This window comes from Manacus candei, unplaced genomic scaffold (assembly GCF_025592945.1).
Source record: "Manacus candei isolate 608988 ecotype Guabito, Panama unplaced genomic scaffold, ASM2559294v1 h1tg000083l, whole genome shotgun sequence".
NCBI lineage: Eukaryota > Metazoa > Chordata > Aves > Passeriformes > Pipridae > Manacus > Manacus candei.
In genome coordinates this window covers 1896864-1916511 of record NW_026138131.1, presented here as the reverse complement: position 1 = coordinate 1916511, position 19648 = coordinate 1896864, and the positions used below count along the sequence as shown (strand labels likewise).

The 19648-nt window shown below is 39.1% G+C and overlaps 1 protein-coding gene across 2 annotated transcripts in view; it reads right to left on the bottom strand.

Moving 5' to 3' along the window:
* The window catches only part of OTC (ornithine transcarbamylase), a 29190-nt gene extending 10618 nt beyond the window's left edge, over nt 1–18572 (bottom strand). For both annotated transcript variants that reach the window (XM_051811694.1, XM_051811695.1), the window contains exons 1-5: nt 18434–18572; nt 14136–14274; nt 13466–13547; nt 7187–7274; nt 1771–1924 (exon numbers count right to left, since the gene is read on the bottom strand). In XM_051811694.1, coding sequence (XP_051667654.1) covers nt 1771–1924; nt 7187–7274; nt 13466–13547; nt 14136–14274; nt 18434–18510 — 540 coding nt within the window. In that variant the 5' untranslated portion in view covers nt 18511–18572. The remainder of the gene's footprint in view (nt 1–1770; nt 1925–7186; nt 7275–13465; nt 13548–14135; nt 14275–18433) is intronic.
* Nucleotides 18573–19648: the final 1076 nt, after the last annotated feature.

Here is a 19648-nt window from a genome sequence, read left to right as displayed (position 1 = left end):
TGACAAACTCTGGGCTGAGGAACATGATAGAGAGAATCAGGGAGAAATGGGCAGAGTTGGAGGAAACACTGCTCTGCTTATCAGGCTGACTGTGAAAGTGCTGCAAATTTGAAAAAAGTTCCGTGGCTGTCCAAGGACTGTGCACCTGCTGTTGCTGCTGCTCAGGTATTCAAACCAAGGAAGAGTCCAGGCTGCGGGCTCATGTTCACCTGGAGCTTCCCCCATGGCTGCCCCATACAGGGACACAATGGAGGAGGAGCAGAGGGTGAGTACAGGGTATGTATTCATTACTGCTCTTCATAGGTTTCCCTCTAAGATCGGTGGAAAAAGAGCTGCACCTCTAGAAGCTGATTGAGATGCTGAGTGGTCTCTCTTCATTGACTGGAGATGGAGTAGAGGACAACAGTGCTCTGAACCTGGGTGCTGTAATCACTGGCCTGGATAAAACCAGGTTTGGGGGCAGAGATACCCGTATTTGTGTAGACTGAGTCACAGATTATTCCTGAAGCCTGTTATTCACAAGTGATATGCTACTTAATAAGGTGTTTGCAAGACAGAACACATTGCAAAACAGAACCATAAGATTCTCCTGGTTTACAGTTGCACACAGTGTTTAGAATGAAATGATGACATTCTCATCACAACTTATTGTGTTCTGTAATTTGAACACTGAGTCTGGTTCAATGTGATCTCACAAATCTCCCTTATCCTGGGGCATGAGAAGCATCTTAGTCTGAAGCTCACCAATTTTTGCTGACCTCTTCACCTTGAGTATTAAAATTTTACAAAAAATAATGATAATTAAAATTAGAAAAAAGCAATTTTCACTAAACACACGAGTCTTTCAGTATTTAAAATTTAAAGCATAAATAATTTAATATTACTCTGACCAGATCTTTTCCACTTAATGAATGTCCCATAGCAAAGTCTACGACAGCTGAGAAACAGCCAAATGAATCAAGAAATTATTCTACCCTCCCATTTTCAAGCAGTGTGATTTTTATTCATTCAGAAAGTAAACAAGGTCAGAGGAGTTCATCATAGTTGTCAACCAACACTGCAGTATAGTAATAATAATCTTTTTTATAAGCCAGATCCTCAACTGATTGTAAAACCACATAGTCCTTCTGTTCACAGATAAACATCTGGTATTCTATGTGCAAAATGTTATCCTGCTGTCAAAGCAACTATTGCATTAGATAAAACTACAAAATAAAATCTTTTTTAACAGCTCTTTGATGTGAACAAAGTTTAAATTGGTTCAAGTGCCAGAACACTAAGATTTTGCATTGGTAGCAATAACTGACTTTTCAAAACAAATTTGTTCAGCCAATCTCCTAATATATGGATACTGATTCTTTTTAAACTGTTCATAGATTAGTGAGGAATCAAGAATGAACTAGTAAGGTTTTTTAAGTCAGTTGAAAAACTTCCACTGCCTTTGGCTAAGCCAACTTCTCACCTTTATCTTAATATGTAAAGCTCCCCACACGTTTTTCGTGTATGTGGAATTGCAGCCTAATTCCAATGAAATAATTAATTTTATGCTTAACTTTACTTCCACTACAGCTGATAGGACTACATAATTATTTTAAACTAAACAGGTCCTTAATTATATTGCTGGATGAAGATTTCTTTAAATTACAAATGCCATGCAATTACCACTTAGAAAAACTTAGGAATGAATGGTTTTGAACCTGACTTCCCCAAATACTTACCAAGGCTAAGACTTAGCAAGAAAAAAAAAAGAAAAATTGGTTATATTGTTACCTGAAGGGTTAGGTAATCAGCTAAAATCTGGAGAGGATGATATAAGTCGGACAGTCCATTGATTATTGGGATCGTGGATTCTTTTGCCATTAGGTCCAGATCATTATGCTTATAAACTCGAGCCAAGATTGCATTTGTCATGCTGGACAGCACCCTGGAGATAGCAGAAAATACTCAAACATAATAAATATAGCCCTGTTGCACTCTTCAGCATGCAACACATGAATATTAATGAAAATGGTAATGAATCAATATTTTTCAGCTATCTGAATAATTTATCATGCCTGCAGAACAGACTCAAATGTAGTCATTTAACAAGCTGCTAAAAAGTAAGCAGTTTCACTTATTAACAGACTATAGTAAGTAAATGAAAACTGCTGCATTATTTTATGGTTTTTTCTCTTTGAGGTTTGATTGTAGATGTAACATCAATACATGTTGAGCTATCTGAACTAAGATAAGAGATTGTGTGAACTGTAACTTTTGAAGAATTTGATAACTTCAGAAAAGATAAGGTGTAAGATTTCTGCAGTCTTTTAGCAAAAAGCAAATGTAGGACTGACTCAATATTACAGACTATGCATGGTAGCCTGACCTTTTCAAGGATTAGAATACAGATCTGTCACAGATTGCTACACTTATTTACTGATATTAATTAACACAGAAACAACAGGCCAAAACACCAGCCTTTTCTTTCTCCTACCTGCAGATCTTTGTATTGACACACATGGTATCAATATTAATATAATGCCCAAATTTGAAACTCAGTATAAGGACAGGGGCAGGCTATGGCCTTAACCTCATTTGCCAAAATGTGAAAGACAGAGATTAGCATAGTGGATTAGCATAGTATACTCTGAATTCTTTAGATAAATTTAATATGGATTGGAGCTCTTAATTTCCCTGCATTTCTCTGTTTTAATCAGGTCCCGAAGCCTGACTTTGAAGTAGCATTTTTTGTGTTTTCATGTTATCTATAATATGACATTAAAACAAAACATGGAAGAGACTGAATTAGAAGAGCATGAAAAAAATCCTTGCAGTATCTCTCTTCCTGATTAGCCATGAAGAATTCTCGTATCTCTTCACGTGGATATAAGGCTGTTAATGCTGTGATCAGTGAGGTCTCCTGACGAAGTCAGTAACAAACATTTTCTATTGGCACCAGATATTCCTCACACAACTAAAACTCATAAAATGTTACAAGACTGCCTGTAGAGCTCTCTCTGAAGAAAAGGCTGCCAATAGCAGCTAAAGTGAAAAGGAAAATCAAAACTGAGCAAGGTATTTACTGATTACAGTGTACTGGAACAGTTGCTGTTTGTGCCATTATTTCTTCTTAGCTCGTGAGTTCCCTTCTCTGTGCAAAACCTGTTCTGTTCTGAACTAGTCACCAGGGATGGGATGCATGGTTCCTTCTCACATGTGTCCACCCCAAACAAGAGAGCCAGTTCAATCAGCCAAGGAAAAGAGGCAATGACACTGGGAAATTGCCCATTTTCCTTAGACTTTTTTTTTTTTAGGCTGTCAGGACAGCTGATTCCTATTTGACACAATTGATAAAGAATTTAAAGATGGTTCCTTTGCAAGGTCTGCCATTAGAGGAAATTCAGTCATAATCACCAAATAGTGTAAACTGCTAGATTTTCACCCTTAATCTTTTTAAAGACCTATTACACACTTACCAGGAAGATATCAAACAGTCCTTCTGCCAGCATTTCTAGATGTCACACCTTATAGTAGGAAACCCAGGTGGAAACTGGGTTTATTCTTTGTGAAATCAAACCAAAATTAAATTCAGGGGAAAAAAACCAAACCAAAACAAATAGACTTCACCTGGAGGTCTCTGATTACAGGAGAATGATGAAGTCTTCTGTAATCAAATCAGTCTAAAGCAAATCATGTAAGGCTGGAATTGCACAGAGAAAAGGACCTGAATAGATAAGAGTCTTTAGTAAAGATGAAGTTTTAGAAGGTGAGAGGAAGTAAGCACAGACTCATTCATTTAAGGTTCTTATGAACTTCAAAATCCCAGAGCCTGGAAATGTATTGGAATATTGAGTGAATTGGAATGCTGCATATCTCTCTTTTCAAAGTAACTTTTATTTCTACAGAGAAAAATTAGATTTTTTTTTCTTAAGTGTATCCTCTGAGGAATCCAAAATTAAACAAAAAGTATGCCTGTTTGGTTTGGCAGATCTTTGCATTTGAAAAATGAGGCATTTACATATATTTTGCATAGAATACTGCTATTTAAGACAGTTTTGCTTTTATTTTGAAAATGTATATCCATTTAAAAGGTTTAGACTTCTGACTACTTCACTGTCACTCAGTCTTACAGGGCCATAGGATGGATGTGCTCTCAGCAAGCAGTGAGAAGTAAACCCATTCCCCATAAATGCAGAGATTCATCCCCTAATAATTCCAGTGGACTGCTAAAATCATTCTACGAGTTCCTCAGTGCTGTCACTGAACCTGATGGCCCCTGGGCTTTGCTGGTGCACAGTGGAACTGCTCTACAGTGGCAGATACAGATACAGTACTTATATTTCATTTCACGTAATATATCAGACATGCTAAACAGATCTGAAAGGCTGAGAGCTCCTTAATGGGCGGTAACTTTTTGCTACTGTGTCAGCATAAATGTAAATGTCTTGTGAAACACGGAACAACTGATTTATGAGCAGGTAATAAGTCTTAAAATATGTTCACAGCAGCAATGCTTTCAACCCCTACCTGCAGCAACTCTAATAAAAACTGTGACTTTTATAGATCCGTGCTCCTTTTGCTTTAAGTCTCAATCTCAAGTACTTCTAAGGCCTTCAGAGCCCTAGACACATGGCTGTAAATATTTGAAATACCCTCTGGGTCTACTACAGGCATTTTTTTTTTTGAGTCTTACATTACCTGAATGAGGTTGGGATGTTATCTTTCATTCTCAAGAAATACCAGGGAATTAACACTCAGGCTGTTCTTTTGGGTAAACTGCCCAGCCTTGATTATGCAAAGTCAATAATACTCTTGCTAATGAGAGCAGGAATGAAGCAGAGCACACAGGAATGAAGGAGGACTCTGTAAGAACTCGGGAAAGCCCCCAATCTGCTGTAGCAGGGGAGTGCTGTGACTCAGCAAAGGAGCAAAATACCCAGGTCAGAATCATAAATAGGGATTTATTTCTGGAAGAGCAAGCAGTGACAAAGAAAAGGGGGCTGAAGGCTTGTATGGGAAGTAAGTATTGTGGGAACTTTCTCCACAGAATGGGGACACCTTCAGAATGGTTGAAAGATTTGCTTGCTTCTATTTATTGCCTTATTTCTCTCGTAGCTTACTCTCTGCCTTTTTCCCTTTTGCTTGTGTAAAAAAAGGTCATTCAGGAGACTGTGAATGAAAGATTTTGTGTGCCTTTATTATCCCATTTGTGAAAAAGAATTGAAAACTGGCCTCTACAGTGTTTGTGTATCAGAATCATCCTGCTTAAACTGGGACTATTTCTTTTGAAGGGATGTATTTGAATCCTGTGGCAGTGTATGAGCTCTTCTGAACTGGACACAGTGGCCTAATGTACCTCAGACTTGACTGTTAAGCATCAGAAAAATCCGTTCCCTTTGCAGGCCCACAAATTTACAACATTTTTGAATCTCTTAAACTTGTACTTACTAAAACCAGGCTTTTGTTGAAACATCTGAACACTATCAGTATTGACTTACTGGAGCAAGCCCAGAGGAGGCCACCAAGATGATTAGAAGGATGGAGCACCTCTCCTATGAGGAAAGGCTGAGAGGATTGGGATTGCTGAGCCTGGAGAAGGGAAGTCTTTGGGATGACCTAATTGTGGCCTTTCAGTACATGAAGGGAGCCCACAGGAAAGCTGAAGAGGGACTATTTACAAAAGTGTGTAGTGACAGAGCAAGGAGGAATGGATCCAAACCAAAAGAGTAGGTTTAGATTTTACATTAGGAAAAAATTATTTACTGTGAGGGTGGTGAGGCACTGGCACAGATTGTCCAGGGAAGTTGTGGATGCCCCATCCCTGGAAGTGTTCAAGGCCAGGTTGGAGCAACCTGATCTAGTTGAAGGTGACCCTGCCCATGGCAGGGGCTTTGGAATTAGATGATCATTAAGGTCCCTACCAACCCAAACCAGTCTGTGATTCTATCATTGCAGCTTACTTTGAGACTGACAGTTATGTATATAACAGGGAGTGAGAGTTAAGTACTTTCAAGCCTCAAGGGACTGAAATTTTTAATTTCTACTAAAAACACCTATATCTCTTCAACTTCAGTACTTAAAAACAAGAAAGGAAAATTTAAAATGTTTAAATGTTTGGTCTTTTTTCTTAAATTTTCCTTGAATTTCATCACAGAGAACAGAAACATAGTTCTCAAACAATCTCTTCCACTGACTGAAAACTGTGGTATTCAGCACAGGCAATGGAACTCAGCTGCCTGATTGCATATTTTGAATTAAGCCTGATGAGTTTGACACTGCATATCTTTCACCAGAATTAAAGGGACTGTTCAGACACTGCTAACCTTCCAACAGCTGAGCCTGACTGAATCGACCTCAGTTTGCAAAAGGGCTGCCTAGAAAGCAGGACAATGCTGAGGTTGGATGAGTTTTAATATATGAAGTGCTATGACAAACAGCAGGAGCACCTGCAAAACACAACCTCATGTTTTGTTTGCTTTCTACAACATCAGAGGCAATCCACTGGAGAAACATCCTGAGCTCAGTTCTTCCCTTCTACAGCAAAGGAGATAGGCTGCTACCCGTTCCTGCATGCCTGTGGGACTGGGCATGATTAAGCTCTTCCATGGATGTCTGTAAGACAACAAAGTCATAGCCCAGCCTCCACAGCAGTCCTGACAGTGGGTACAATTGTGGAGGAGGGAACATGAAATCAGAAACTAGCTGCAAAGTGTTGTTCTAGTTTGATGCTGCTGAAACAGGGAATCAGAATGGCCTTCATGGCCACCCTGTCACTGTACATAGGCTATAATGGCAGGCTAAGGCCCACCAGCAGCTGGCCTAACTAACATAAATAATGTTTTTTCTCTTCAATTTTGCTCCATGAGCAGCAGAACCAGAAGGTTTGAGTCTTGTTTGAGTATATGTGTTGTCATCACTGGAGTTTTACTCCTGAGGTTCATAAAATGTTTCTATTTTTAAATGCAACCCTGATTAAACACTGTATGGCAAAATATTTCTCATTGTGACAATGGACAGTTAGAGTGGATGGAATAATGGTGTAATGAACTATAGATTCTCTGAGCTGAGCTGCAAATATTTAAGAAATTTGGACTGCCTTCTGACATTTTCCATAAAGAAAACATTAACTTCCAAAATTCTGTAAGACAGGCTTCAGCCCAATCAATTACTGAATACATAGTGATCAATCAAGTAGCATTTTACCAACCTCACTGTATCTGTGAGACTCTCATTAGTGCCCAGATGTATGTCTTGTGTTGTAAGGAAGGAGGGATGTCCTCCAAGGAGAGCAAATCCTACAGTGAGGACAAATAAAAAAAAAAAAAGAGAAATTTACCACCAGCACCTCATATTTGCAGCCAAGACCGATATCTTCTTCATGTAAGATACATTTACAGCAATAAAAGTAAAACTCAGCAGGACATCCAAATGTTTCAAACACCTATTAATATATATGCTAAAATAATTAGCATCTGACACACGAGATAAAAATAAATGTACTTTGGAATAAAACCACTCAAATGTGATATCTTACTGAAATCCTTAGGAAGAGTCATTCAAGCTCCAAGGCCAAGAGCATTACTGTGGCTCCCTGTTATGACCCAGGTAATCCATTCATCATGCTGCATTTCAAGGGACTTTGCATCCTAGAAGGGTCATTTGAGTCACTAGATGTAATTTCACATCCTTGTACATATCTAGATTTTCTTTCATGTACAGCCACTCAGACAGAAAACCCTAAAACTCCTCATACACTGTAATAAACTTGACTTTGATCACAAATGACTGAACTCCTTAAAAATAGTAATGCAACAGAGAGAAAAGGAAAGGTCTCAGACACAGCCATCATCCCTCTACCCTGCAATAGTTAGGAACTTACAAGGTAATCCAAAGAACTGGATGGATTAGTTCCAAAGAATAAAATCCATTCCTGAACAGCAAAGGAGATAGGTTTAAGTCTAAAACCTCCTACTGAATCTCAGTGTAAAGTCCATCATGGCCACATGTTGGGAGAATGGCTTGAGGGGGTCTGTTTTGTAAACTGTCACAGATGGTTTAGCATAAATCTTGCACAGGACACAGGGTCCTACAGCTGGGGACATACAAAGTGTAGTATTTGAACCAGGCTCTAGGTAGCCCTTTAAGGCATTTTCTATGTGCTGGGGAAGATTTTCCATATAAGAACAACTCCCTTCTAGGACAGAAATTGTCAGAGAGATCTTGCCCTATTGCTACTATTCATGACAGAGGAAATTTCCAGAGAACCAGAGACCAACCTTGTGGGGAGAATGCTGTGGGGAAAAAAAAAATTGAAGAAAAAAAGGTAAAAAGCTGCTCGGGCTGGTTGTAGCCATTAGATGGCACTGCAGACATCTTCAGCACTGCAGCTTTAGCACGGTGGGTGTACAGGCCTGTCAAAGATTAAAATCTTGATTCCACAGCTACTCTTCAAAAAAAGGATTAAATCAGGACTGAACATTGAGCCCTTTCACAGATAAAACCAGCTTGCTACAGGCAGCAGGTCTGGGCCCCACAGATGGGCTCCTAACACAGAGCAACCCTTATTAACTTCCATCTCAGGGGGGCAGCGGGGTTGAGGTGAGGTCTTCCATTCCATCAGTTCAGCCAGTCTCTAGAGTTTAAAATGCAATAGATTAAAATAATACTGGCAAATCATTACCTTTAGACTGCCTCAATTTCCTTAGAGGACCAATTAAAAATAATGATGCTCCAGATACCACCCGAAGGGCAAATTTCTGCTCCGTCCAGCCAGTACACACTTGTTTTATTGAATGGACCCATTTTTGCTTTCCTATTGTTGTCATTAAAGATTACTCTAATTCTCAACGAGGCTGCAATCAGACACAGCAAACTTTTAAGAATGAAGCATCATTTATTCTACTATTAATTTTTGCTGTTAGGAAAGGACTATTTACAGATTTGTTTGTTGCTTTAACCTCCTCTCTGCAGCTCAAACATGAACACTGTATTTATGGCAGTGTGTATGCAAACTGTTGCCTAGACATTGCATCCTATCTGTTCAATGCAAGGTTTTAAGTCAAGACCTCAAGGATGAAATGTTATTTGCAGTAACTCTTCCTTCCAAAGTTCTTGTGGATTTTTTTGAAGGCATATACAACTATGACAGTGATTTATCCCTGCAAGTTCCACAGAAGACAACAGCTCTGCATTTTAGGCTTTAAATGCACACACTTTGGTAGATTATTCACAGTCCAGGCAGGCTCCTATGGACATGTTCTGCTTTCTATAAATGGTGCTGAGGCAAAAAAATAGAAATCTGACCATTTATTCAGAATTGCCAGACATCAGGCAGTGCAGTTGGAGCTGCCACCTGGAGAACATAGCAGAGTCCTAATGTGCTGGGCTTTCTGCTCATGAATTGACCATCTGTGTAGGCCTGGGAACATATTTCCATCCAAAACTTTCCATCTGGAAAAACAGGAATTCTGTGCTCTAGCTTTGTATATAGTTGCAGAGACAGAATCTTTGCTTTGGATTCTTTCATCCAGACTACTAGTAGAAAGAAAATAATGATGACTTTTGAAGATACACTGACAACAATCCAGCAAATAAGCACACACTGTGGTGCTGTGTTAAACTGGGAAATCTAATCCTTTTTGTTTTCACAGCCTGGCCATAATCAAATCCACATGCTAAATGTTTATATGAATCATGGTATCTTCAACAAACTACTATATGTTCAAATTGCAGATTCAGAATAGATTATCATCTCATGTCCATCCTTCTCACTACTGTTAGTTTTCAAAATACACAGTTTTATGCCTCATGGTGTGATACATTATTGACCCCACTTATGCAGACTCCTTCATGTAGCACATGCTAGTGGTTGTACAGACATAGGTTAAATCTCCATCCCAGTCTGTCCTGCTATGTGGGGTAAGTGGGCCAAAATGAATCCTACAGTTCACATGTTGGATACACAGCTGTGGGGCTGCCTCGCTGTTACCTGGAGACATACACAGTCATCTTCTCAAACTCAAAGGAAGGATCTTTTTTAATATTTCAAGATATATGGATTTGCATTTATTAATTCCCTCATTGCCTGCCAGGACTTATGAAATAGAAAGAATTTTTCAGTTTAGACTGATAGCAGGCATCAATTACAGAATATTCCTAAAGCAGAAGCCTAAAAATTGATGGACAGTTTTTAAAAGTTTTTTAAAGCTACTCCTCCAAGTGGAAAGTAAGCTAAGCGTGCGTGGCCCCTTTGTAACATGGCCAAGCTAAATAATAGTTGGACATTCCAACAGAAAACAGACCCTACATTCCTGCCATGCAGTACCATCCCTGCTACATTAGTACATATGAAATGATACAATTATTTCTGTGACTGTGTGTAGTAATCTTCAGGCATGGACATTGTGTTCCTCTCACCCCACTGTGTAAGAGGAGTGAGTTGGGAGTAATTCCATAAAAGCCAGGGGCAGTGAACCTCTGTAAAGCTGTTAAGATCTTGTATATTCCAGTGCACAACAAGAGAAGGCTTTCCTGCCTGTATTGTTTCCTCTCCATTTCTACCCTGTGACATATTGTCTGCATTCAGCATCTGTGAAATAGTTGGATTTATTTATGACTTAATTCACTAAAACATAACTGCAGCTGTATATTTTAAGAGCAACAGTGACAATCAGAATATTTTACACCAAGGTTATAACAAAAACAGGGCATTCACCTTTATGCCATGCCTGAGGATGTTTATTTTTCAAGTAATATATGAGCATGTGGAATATTTCTGTTTTCAAAAAGTACACAAGATTTTATACAGAATGAGTACGGGATTCTGACTGTGAAGAGGTGACATTTTCCAGTACAGTAGTAGAGATGTCACATTTTCCAATATACTAACCAGTGATAGCAATAAATCTAGTAGGCTCCACAAAACTGGATTTACTTTGCCAGTACAACATCACTACTAGTCTTAGAATTGGTAAAATAATATGAGCTTCAGAAATACACTTTAGGACAAGATTAAAGAGGCCGTGCATTATACCCCAAGGAACTGTACATTATTCAGTACAGTTGCAATGTCATCAGAATGCAACAGTTCAGAGGCACAGGGTGTTGGAAAAACCACAGATGTCAGCTGCTCTCTTACAGTTAATGTTTTGATAATATTTGATCAGTCTTGATGACTAGGAGAAATGCTCAAAGACTGGAGGAAAACAAATGTCACCCCTAAGTTAAAGAAGGGCAAGAAGGAGAGTCTAGATAATACAGGCCATCCAGCCCCACCTCAATCCATGGGAAAATGATGGAGCAGCTAATCCTGGACACCATTTCTAGACAGATTAAGGACAAGAAAATCATCAGTAGTCAGCATGGCTTCATGAAGAGGGAGTTGTGCTTGACTGACTTTATAAACTTCTGTGTTTCTATGACTGGCCTGGTAGATGAGGGGAGTGCAGTGGGTATTGTCAGCCTGGACTTCATCATGTCCCTTGACAGTGTGTCTCTCATAAGATCCTAGACAAAGTACTGCCAGCAGGTGGATCTCTCCTCTTTGTTCAGCACTGGTGAGGCCAAACCTGAAGTATTTGGCTTTGGGCTCTTCAGTATGAGAAACATGGCCATACAGGAGAGAATCATTCTGTGAATTTGTTTATTACTTTTAAAAAAATGATGTTCTTTATAGGCATAGGGACAGCAGGAATTCAGAAAAAAACTTCCATGGTGTTAATATTTCACAACAATCTCCTAGACCCTGCACAGAGGAGATTTTGTAATCAGTGATTTCCAAGTCTCTACTCCTTTATAATGAAACCCACTGATTTTCATTTGGTTGTTCCTGAGAGTTGCAAAGTTTGTTGACATTAATCTCATCACTAGAACCTTGTCCCACAAGTGACCTCCTTCAAGATATTGAAGGTGTAACTCATGGGAAGTGTTATTTGAGAAAACTCAATAGTTTTCTAAATAAACACTCCAATCCATCTCAATGCCCACTTTCACAGGACATTAGAAAATTGGTTTTAAATTAGCTTATTTAACTAAAAGGAACACATGTGGCCCCACATTTGTTTTGAGTTAGAAATTCCAAGGGAGAAGTCATTTATGTTAAAAAAGCAGCTGAAATGTGTAGAGTTTTCATAGTCAGAGTCTGCCTTTGAAACAAAGTCTTAGGCTTAAGAGACTTAAGACCAATTAACCGAAGGTGTGAAGTTAATGCACAGAAGTTAAACTGCATTTAACTCCCATGTGGAAGCTCTCACTCAGAAATAAATTGGTTTTATTTCACTGAAGCTTAATCCCTCTTGGATGAATTTATGTGCATTAACTCCCATTCTTAAGTTAATTCATTTGAACTTTCCTGAGCTTCCCCCTTCCATAAGCCTTCAAAAGCCAAGGACTAAGTAGCACTTCCCTTGGAATACAGAAGAATGAAGGATAAACAGATTCAGAGAATTCATTACCTGCCTATGTACCATTAAGGCAGGCAACTAGAAACCAGACTAAAAACTCAGGAATTAAAAGGTGGGTGGTCTTCACAGAGAATGAATGCACGTTCATAAGTGCTGATTATCTGGAGAAAACAGAAAGCAACAAGTCTACTTAAAGAGCATGATCAACAGGCAAGTGGCTGTGGCAGAGAATACAAAGGCAAATTCAGAAGTGCTTGCAGTTACCATGTCTGCTTCTTCCTTCCATTATTTTTACCTTTGCCTTTACATCTTGCAAAGAAGTGTGAATGCTCAATGGGTTTCCTGTCCTTTCACTAGGGAGAAGTCAGCCCAAGGGATGCTGGGTCAGCTTGAATGTGAGAATCTTCCTTGATGTATCACCAATTTATAGTTATTTCTTGCTAACATGTAAGTACATGAATGATTTATTTCAGCAGTCCCATTGACTTCAGAACAACTACCATATAAATAAAGACATCATATGTATGTATTTCAGTGTTTCCAGAACTGTATCCTAAAAGAATAATATTCCAGTACTTGATCTTATTAGGCTAATACCCTGGAGTCTCCATGACGTTATCTTCCCCTATAGGTAATGACATTAAATTTTTCCCCTAATTTATATCAAGACATTACTGTGATTCCCAGCCTAAACACATGCTTTGAAATGTGACAATGGTAATGCATAATACATTAAAAAATTATTTATTAGAGCTTGCACAGAATTAAATTTGTGATGCTTACTGAAACAGATGTTAGGAAATGTGCATCTTGCTAGTACAACTAGGAGCTTGCACCAGATATGCTTCCTTCTGCCTGTTACTTTATTTCTGATCTGTTTTGTTATGGAATAATTTGGCAAATTTTCAGTGACCAAAACAATGTGCTTGTGACCTTAATATGTGAGGTGAAAGACAATGAGATACCATTGTTTAAGTTTCTCCTGAGAAGAAATGGCTAAATACAAAATTATGCAGTGTTTTTCAGTACGTACTCACTGCATACAGTTTCATACAAAATCCAACTGTGCTATTGCTCAGACCTACCTGTTTCTGCAGATAATCTTGTTCTCGTGCTTCTCTTCTCAAAAATCATGGCCAAAGATTTTCCTTTCATCAAAGGTAAATACTGAAACATGAAAATTGAAGGTGTTTCAATTTTATAGTCATTATACACTTAAAGTATGAAATACTTATTCTTTCACCTTTTAATTCAGCATTAGAAAAGTTGCACAGGTTGTTTTTTCAACCATAGCTTTGTTCTCCTGCCTTTCAATAAGTTTATTAGCAGTGGAAAGGTTAAAGAGAAAGAAGTAATTCTAGGGGCAAAATCAACTACATTTTGGCACTCAATTCGAGCTAGCATTAATGAAAACTCAGATACTAATTTAATCCCATGCAGGGAAGTGTCTTCCATTTCCTACATTTAGTGCTGCATGTGCACCATGTGTGGATGGATGGGGTTAGCTGACAACAGGGAGTTGGCTGCACAAAGCTGTTTAACCTTTCCACCGAATGAAGTCCTCTGAAGTATTTAAAGAATATCTCTGAACACTTTACAGGAAAGCTCTTTGATTTGTAGACATGATTTACAGTATTTAAGAGCTCAGGAGATTTTATCTAGGACAAGACAGTTGAATGGCTCATTCCCAATGCTTTTCAGAACAATATTTATTTCAACATTTAAGTGACCTAAATGACAGTTAAAGCATTTTACCTCTCCTTTGTACTTTATCCTTTGTTTCAAATCTGAGGCCATCCACAGCAAATACTTCAGCTCATCTGCTGTGTAGTTCTGTAGAGTAAGGAGGTCCTGACCTTTCAGATGAACATTCATTTGAGCTGGTCGCCCATACCTGTGTCAAAAGGGCAAAAATACACGCTTTTTGTCATTGATGCTGAGTTGTACTCACGCTAAAGCCAGTGAGCAAGCACCTGAAGTCTCTCCCACCCCTCTCATTTGACCCAGCTGGATCAGATTGATGGACTGTGTTAATTAGTTAAAATAACTCCTGCTGTCAGACAAACACAAAACATGCCACTGCGTGCTGTACCAATCGCCACTGTAACAGGGTTTCAAATTGTATTGTAAACTGTACATTAGATATAGTTTCTTTTGTCTTCTGAGTTGCATATGGCAACTGCATGCTATCAAATAAAGCCATTCAGAACTTGGTGAAACAACTTATGTGTGGACAACAAAGCTGCCCTTTTGGGGGACAGAATAACAGAAATGGATCTTGGTGCATCTCCTCCCTCCTTTGTGCTTTGTGGATTAGTAGACACTTGCCACATTCCATCCTCACTGTCACAAATGGTGGCATTTCTACATAAATGTGTATGAAATCTGTCGACTACGCTGGGGAAGAGGGTAAAAATCCCCAACAAAACAGCCATGTGATCTAGTCCTTCTTGTAGCACACAAGAGATGTTCCAGGCATGTGCAGTGTGTTTATTCTGTGTATTCTGGTCTCCAGCCAGGTTTACGACTTCTGAATCACATGAAATTGGACGCTGATAATCACTCAGAGAAGTTACATGATCAAATTTCCTCTAGCTTAGATGAGGCATCTTAATGAAAGTCACATCCAAGCCCATGTTTCCACAGGCCTTATTAAGATTAATAAGGCAGTGTGGCAGCTTAGCCCTTTCTCTGGCATTGTACTTACAGCCTCCTTAACACTACACAGCCTGCGCTGTACTCTTGGTTTGGATGGGTGTGAGCTAAACATGTCTTTTTAATTAAAGGCAGCATTTTTAGGCTGATCTAATGGAATGGAGATCAAAACAATGCAAACAAGTAGATTGAGTACAGGTACTACTTTTGTGTTACAAGTAGGCTTCCCCATAGCTTGCCACTGAGACTGGGCTTACTGACAGCACCTGCCAATTGCCAAGCCCTGGAGTCCACAGCTAGGAAAATTCAGGGGGGAAAAGATTTCTGTTCATTCTTCTGTTAATTACAATGAATAAAATTCTTGAAAGTGGATAGACCTGTTATAATTTCTAAAGATTTTGCATTCATATATTAGTTAAATCTATGAGGAAAGCTTTTTTGGCAGAATTTTGTGGAATAGACTCCAACTGAAACTGGAGGAAGAGAGCAGCTCTTAAGGGAATGGTACCACACATTATTACTCTCTGACATCACAGCAAAAGCTGCATGAATTTTCAAATAAAGCAGCAGAATTCCTTCTTAAATTGGAGATATCTAAATGCTGTGTGTTTTCCTTCTGGAAACCTTAAAAGTACATTAGATACACATTATACCACTGCCATTATTAAGAGGTTTTTTCACAGCGAAAAGAAATACCTGTAAAAGCAGAAACATTGAGAATATATGAAGAACTATCCCATGCATGTGCTCTGCAGATTAATATTGCTGGAATTCAGTATATGCTATCATATATTAGGGCAATGTGCTCCAGACTTCCAGAGAATCCACTACTAAGCTGAGCAGAAAACACTACGAAGATTCCCATCAATGTGCACCATCAGAATCTGGTCTCTGCACAGGTCCCCAAACTGCAGGAGGGCTGGACTTTTCTGTAATACCATGCAGATAAACAAGTGGATTTCTTTTTTCCTAAGTTTAGAGTAATGTTGTCAGTGTACTTTCCAAGAGTGTCTCTGAAAATTGATTCTGAAGTGAAATACAATGTAAAGTCTGTGTGTGACTTAAGTAATAAATATTTGTGGCAGTGCCATTTAAAATAATGTAAGTTTCCAAGACAGAAAGACCTCTCTACATAGTATTACAATAATTGGGAAAATAAAGTTATATGTTTGTTATAAGTGTTATCCTTCTGTCCCCATGCTTGCTTCCAACCTGAGGTAAACAACTTATAATCAGTTAGGAAGCATGCAGATGTCCATTTTTTTTTTTTTAATTTGAAGTGGGTTTTACAGATCTAGCAAAATTATATCCTGTACTTCAGTGTTCAAAAGCTGCAGTATAGAATATACCTGACATTATAAGAAAGGCTGGGGATTCTTAGGTAGTTTCCACCATAGCATGAAAAAAACCCCACCAAGATAAGCCACTGAAATCCAGTGTAGAAGACAAAGGCCTTTAGATGATATTCAAGTGATTGGCTTTAAATTCATTGTGTATATTCTGAAGGAAATCAGTTCTATAATTGTGACTTTATTACTATTATTTTTCAGAACAGTGATTTGTTGTTCTGTCCACTTTGGGGGAACAAAAATAGACTTGTCCTCTTTTGAAATCTGTGGTTGCTTACTGCTTGGTCACCCTACTCTCCTTTGCTGCATTGTTTACAGAGCAGTTTTGGTGTTGCTGCTTGTATTTCTAATTGCAACCTGTGATTCCTTCCAGTGACTTACAGATTGTCTGATCTCAACCTGCCAAGCAAGAATTTCTGTTCATTGGTCTTGTTTCGCCACTTGGCATGACTGAGAAATATTCACCACTAATTTCTGTGCTAGTAGAGAGTAGAGTACTAAAACTGGTTACCCAGAGTGGAAATACCATCCTTGAGGATTTTCAAGATGTGGCTGAGTAAAGACATAGCTGATCTCATATGCTGTTTAACAGGCTATGAGCAGAAAGTTGGACTAGAGTTCTGCTCCTGACGTGTATGTTCCCATGATGATTCTGTTTTCTTACCATGACCTTCAAGAAATGTGTTCTTCTCCCTGTTTTCCATATCCTCTGAGAGAGAGGCAGAAGTGGACAAATAAATTCCAGAGAAGAAGCATGAGACAACATATGAAAGTTAAAATGTAACAGGCAAATTGCAAGGTCAAGCAGTTTTGGTTTCTTGCTTTCTGAGCAGGGACAGCAGTAACTTTGGCCTCTTAGCACAGACTGATAGATATAAGGTTATCCTGCAGTATTAATCACAATGTGCTTAGCTAGTAATGCTCAGAGCCAGTGGTGATAGCTCATGCCAGCATTACGTTATGTTAAAAACCCCTAAAAACACCAAACAATATTATGTGGGGAACATAACAAACTGTATTACTTCCTTGGAAAACCAGCTTCACTGCAGTTGTTCTCCAAACTTGCTTTTCTATCATCTCTTCTAACCAGAGAAAGTTGCCACCCATTGCCAGCAGTGAAAATCCATAATTCATAAGAAAGATTATCACCCAGGCTTCAGGACCACTTTAAAATTGGAGCAAATAAATAACATGACTTTATTGGAGCAAATAAATAACAAGAAAGCATTTGTTTTTCATCTAATGCAATGGAGAAAGGCTGAATAAAAATTACTTATTGCATAGTAGGATTCCTGGGAATATGAAACTCCTGTACATTGTTTTCTAGCATTAATCACTTGTTACATAACCTGCTAATGTTATCCTTATTGACTCTGACCTAAAAACAGAAGAAGATGTGGAATTAAGTTTCAAGTCTAAAATTTTAACCTGATTCTGGAGATGCGATAAGCATAAGAAGTAGCTTGCTGAAACACAGTCAAAAAGGTACTTTTCTGAAGTCACAGGGTTCAGGCATAGCTATGTGGTTGAGGAAAGAACCCAAAGGCAGGTCATAGAGGTAAGTCTACATGCTTAACTGTGAACCTTGTATCACATCATGTTTTTCCTGCATGCCTCCAGTGTATACAGAGACAAAAATATACCAAGGCAGAGATTCAGCTTGCAGCTTCAGTGAGAGAATTTCCCCCCATACTGTCCATGATAATTGTCTAAATGAAGAATTTCCAGTTATTTATTCACATAGTTATTGGTTACAGTACCCACAGAGTACACTGACCCGGAGAAGAAATATTCCTTCCTGAACTTGCTGCTAAATCACACAGAAAGTATTAATGGTATTCCACAAACATTAAAAGGGATAATTCTCCAGTCTCCCAAAGTCACAGAGCTTGCTGTCTTGAGGGGCAAAAGGGCACTAAAAATGCAGGGCAAAAAAACGCAACACCTTTCTCTGAAACACTCACTCCTTCACGGGATTCAGCTGGTTTTGTCTCCAGGTTTCTGACCAAATGTCACAGAACACCAGATAAAATCAAAGGATAAGCTTACCAGAACTGTCGCAGCAGCTGCTTCCTGGTCCCTGTTAGTTTTGTAATGCTGACAAAGCTCCTCACATTAAACAGCATCTTCGTTTGTATTAAGACTTACTCCAAGTCCCACAAAGTTAGGAGAAGGAAAGGAGTATGAAGCAGAGAGCGAGCTGTGCTGCTGTGCAAATGAGGGAAAGCCAAGAACCAAGGTCTTCACTCTGGCTGTCCCAGACAGGGCTGGGCCAGGCAGGGGCTGACCCTGAAACCCTTCCTTGGTCAACCCCTACAGATACAGAGATTTCTCACAGAGCCCATTGCACCACTTGCAGTTTGTGCTCTTCTGCCCGTCATATCACACCTGTGTCAATACCATTTCATAGCTATTTTATGTTTGTTAAATATTTGTACAGGAGCACATGCTAGTAGAAAAATGCAAAAGAAGACTTTTAGGATGAAGCATTAGCAGGGCAGCTCCCCTAGGGATGGGACTGTGCCCATGGGGGCTCCTCATCTCTAGCACAGCCCAGGCAGGGACTGATGGCCCTGCACTGAGCCAAAAGGAGGGTTCTGGAGCCCAGGATGTGGAGCTGGGCAGGGCATAAAGGCTTGTTTGTGCCCTCAGGGCCCTGACAAGAATGAAGAACAGCTACATTAAAAAATGTACATTTTCCTGGGGTTTTTTTTTGGACAAAGTTTTCAACTGTGCTATGGTAGAATTAAACAGCTCTCAGTGGAGCCCAGAAACTGAAATACTGCAGCCTGCTTACCTCCTTATGCTAAACTGCTTGCTATATAATCTGAAGTTGGTCAATTGCTAAATACTAAAGTGATTTCATTTAAATTTCTACTTTCAAATATAATTGTCAGACAGGACTTTATGCCACCTGCACTGTAGGTGGTTTTGAAATATGACCATTACTTTCTCATTTCCTCATTACTTTCTCATTTCCTCCTCTGTGTAAGGAGAGGCATACTAATGTAAATCAAGGTGATGGTGTATCTGTCAGAGAGAGTGATATGTTGAAATTGCAATGTGAAGAACATATAATTAAAACATGCAGAAAAAAAGGTTTGACTTCTCCAGAAAGAGAGACGGCTGTGAAAAAGTCATGCAGGGTGATAGCTCCTGGTGGGATTTGTTCAGGACCCCTCACGCCAAACCAACACTGAGATGCCTGGAAAATGCAGCAGTTGCCATGGGAAATGTCAGGCAGAAGCAAAATCCAACAGAAAT